The sequence below is a fragment of the Cupressus sempervirens genome, chromosome 7 (assembly GCF_028749045.1).
Source record: "Cupressus sempervirens isolate cs-2001-9-10 chromosome 7, ASM2874904v1, whole genome shotgun sequence".
Taxonomy (NCBI): domain Eukaryota; kingdom Viridiplantae; phylum Streptophyta; class Pinopsida; order Cupressales; family Cupressaceae; genus Cupressus; species Cupressus sempervirens.
The window spans coordinates 883244749-883246265 of NC_143124.1; the positions used below are offsets into that span (position 1 = coordinate 883244749).

At 44.4% G+C, this 1517-nt stretch overlaps 1 protein-coding gene across 1 annotated transcript; it reads left to right on the plus strand.

Annotated features, from left to right (window-relative positions):
• Positions 1-507: 507 nt before the first annotated feature.
• Positions 508-1296, plus strand: LOC149550306 (antimicrobial ginkbilobin-2-like protein). Its single transcript, XM_089795068.1, has one exon. The coding sequence runs from the start codon at positions 532-534 to the stop codon at positions 1294-1296; it is 765 nt and encodes a 254-aa protein (XP_089651194.1). The 5' UTR covers positions 508-531.
• Positions 1297-1517: the final 221 nt, after the last annotated feature.

Sequence of the window (1517 nt, forward strand, 5' to 3'; positions counted from 1 at the left end):
GAGATACTAAAAATCTCATATATAAACATTGTGAAAATCAAAACTTAAAATCAGGAGGAAAAATAGTTAGATCTAATTGTTTGAGATATAAAAAATTAATCACTAGATATGTAGAAGTGATTACAATAGTATCAGCCTAAGACAAATAAATAAGGCAGAAAATGGTGCTGTTGAATGGGTCTTCCAGTCGAAATAATTTACCCATCTTGATGGACAAATTCGGAATCCTGCACGGCGTGGACGATTTCAGCTTTTGAAAGTTAATGTTTCCAGGGCCATTATTTTTAAGTTGACGGGGGCTCGCGGCCGGCCTCATGCTCAAACTATATGCAACAATGATAAAATATATGCAACAAGTTTGAATTGGGCATACCAAGATTTTACGGGTTTAAAATATATGCAATGACCAAGTCAGTTGTTGCCTGGTCACGCTCATACTCCCCCACTCCTTTCCCATCTATTTATAAGCTGTATTGCTCCTTGTGTTCAACCACGACATCTGCTTCTCTTCTGTAATAATAATCTCCCGAAATGTATTTCTCAGCGACTGCATCGAAAAGAATTATGCCGCTATATCTGGCGACTCTACTCCTGTTCTCTGCTGTGATTGTGGAGTCCTCGGACGAGGGGGGCGAGATATATGCAGCATGTAACGTGGCTAAGTACTCCAACGGCTCCCAGTTTGATAGCAACCTGCAGGAGCTCTTTAAAACTCTGACGGAGAACGCAGCATTTAATGCCGGCTTCGGCGCTTCCGTTAGTGGGCAGAAGGGGTCGAACCAGCTGTCTGGGCGACTGCAGTGCAGAGGAGATTTGTCTCCCGCCGACTGCCAAACGTGCTCAGCGAGGGTAGTCAAGGTCGTCCACCGTGACTGCCCAAACGCCATTGGCGCACGTGTCCAGCTGGAGCACTGCTTCCTTCGCTACGAAAATTATAACTTCCTCTCAGATTTAGACACTGCCCGCTGGTACGACCTGGTCAACGTCAACGAGAATAGGGACGTCCACTTTGATGCTGCTGTTAGGGATCTGTTGGCAGATCTGTCGAGCAGGGTCCCCGCCAGTCCTATCAAGTTCGCCATGGGGTCGTCTGTTGTTGTTTCTTCCACTTCGAACGTGAGCATCTACGCCATGGAGATGTGCTGGCGAGACATGTCCATGAAAGACTGCGCCACCTGCCTCTCCAAGGGATATAAAGAGATCTTCCGCTTGTCTAGCCAGAGAGTCGGTGCCCAGGTTTTCATGGGCAGCTGCACCCTGCGCTATGAAATCTATCCCTTCGCCCAGCACTATTAGATTCTTTAAGTCTCATTCAACTTGTTTCTTTTAATTGAGGTGATTCATCATACAAATAATGGCAGGCATACCTTCCTAATAATTCAATTTTAATAAAGATTGTTGCATGGCCTTCACAATTTTTTAGAGATGAATTGAGTTGAAGCGTGGTAAGACTCTTTTGATTTAAAGATTACAATCATTTAATCATATTCGTGAACTATAGTTTGAGTTTGGCTAGA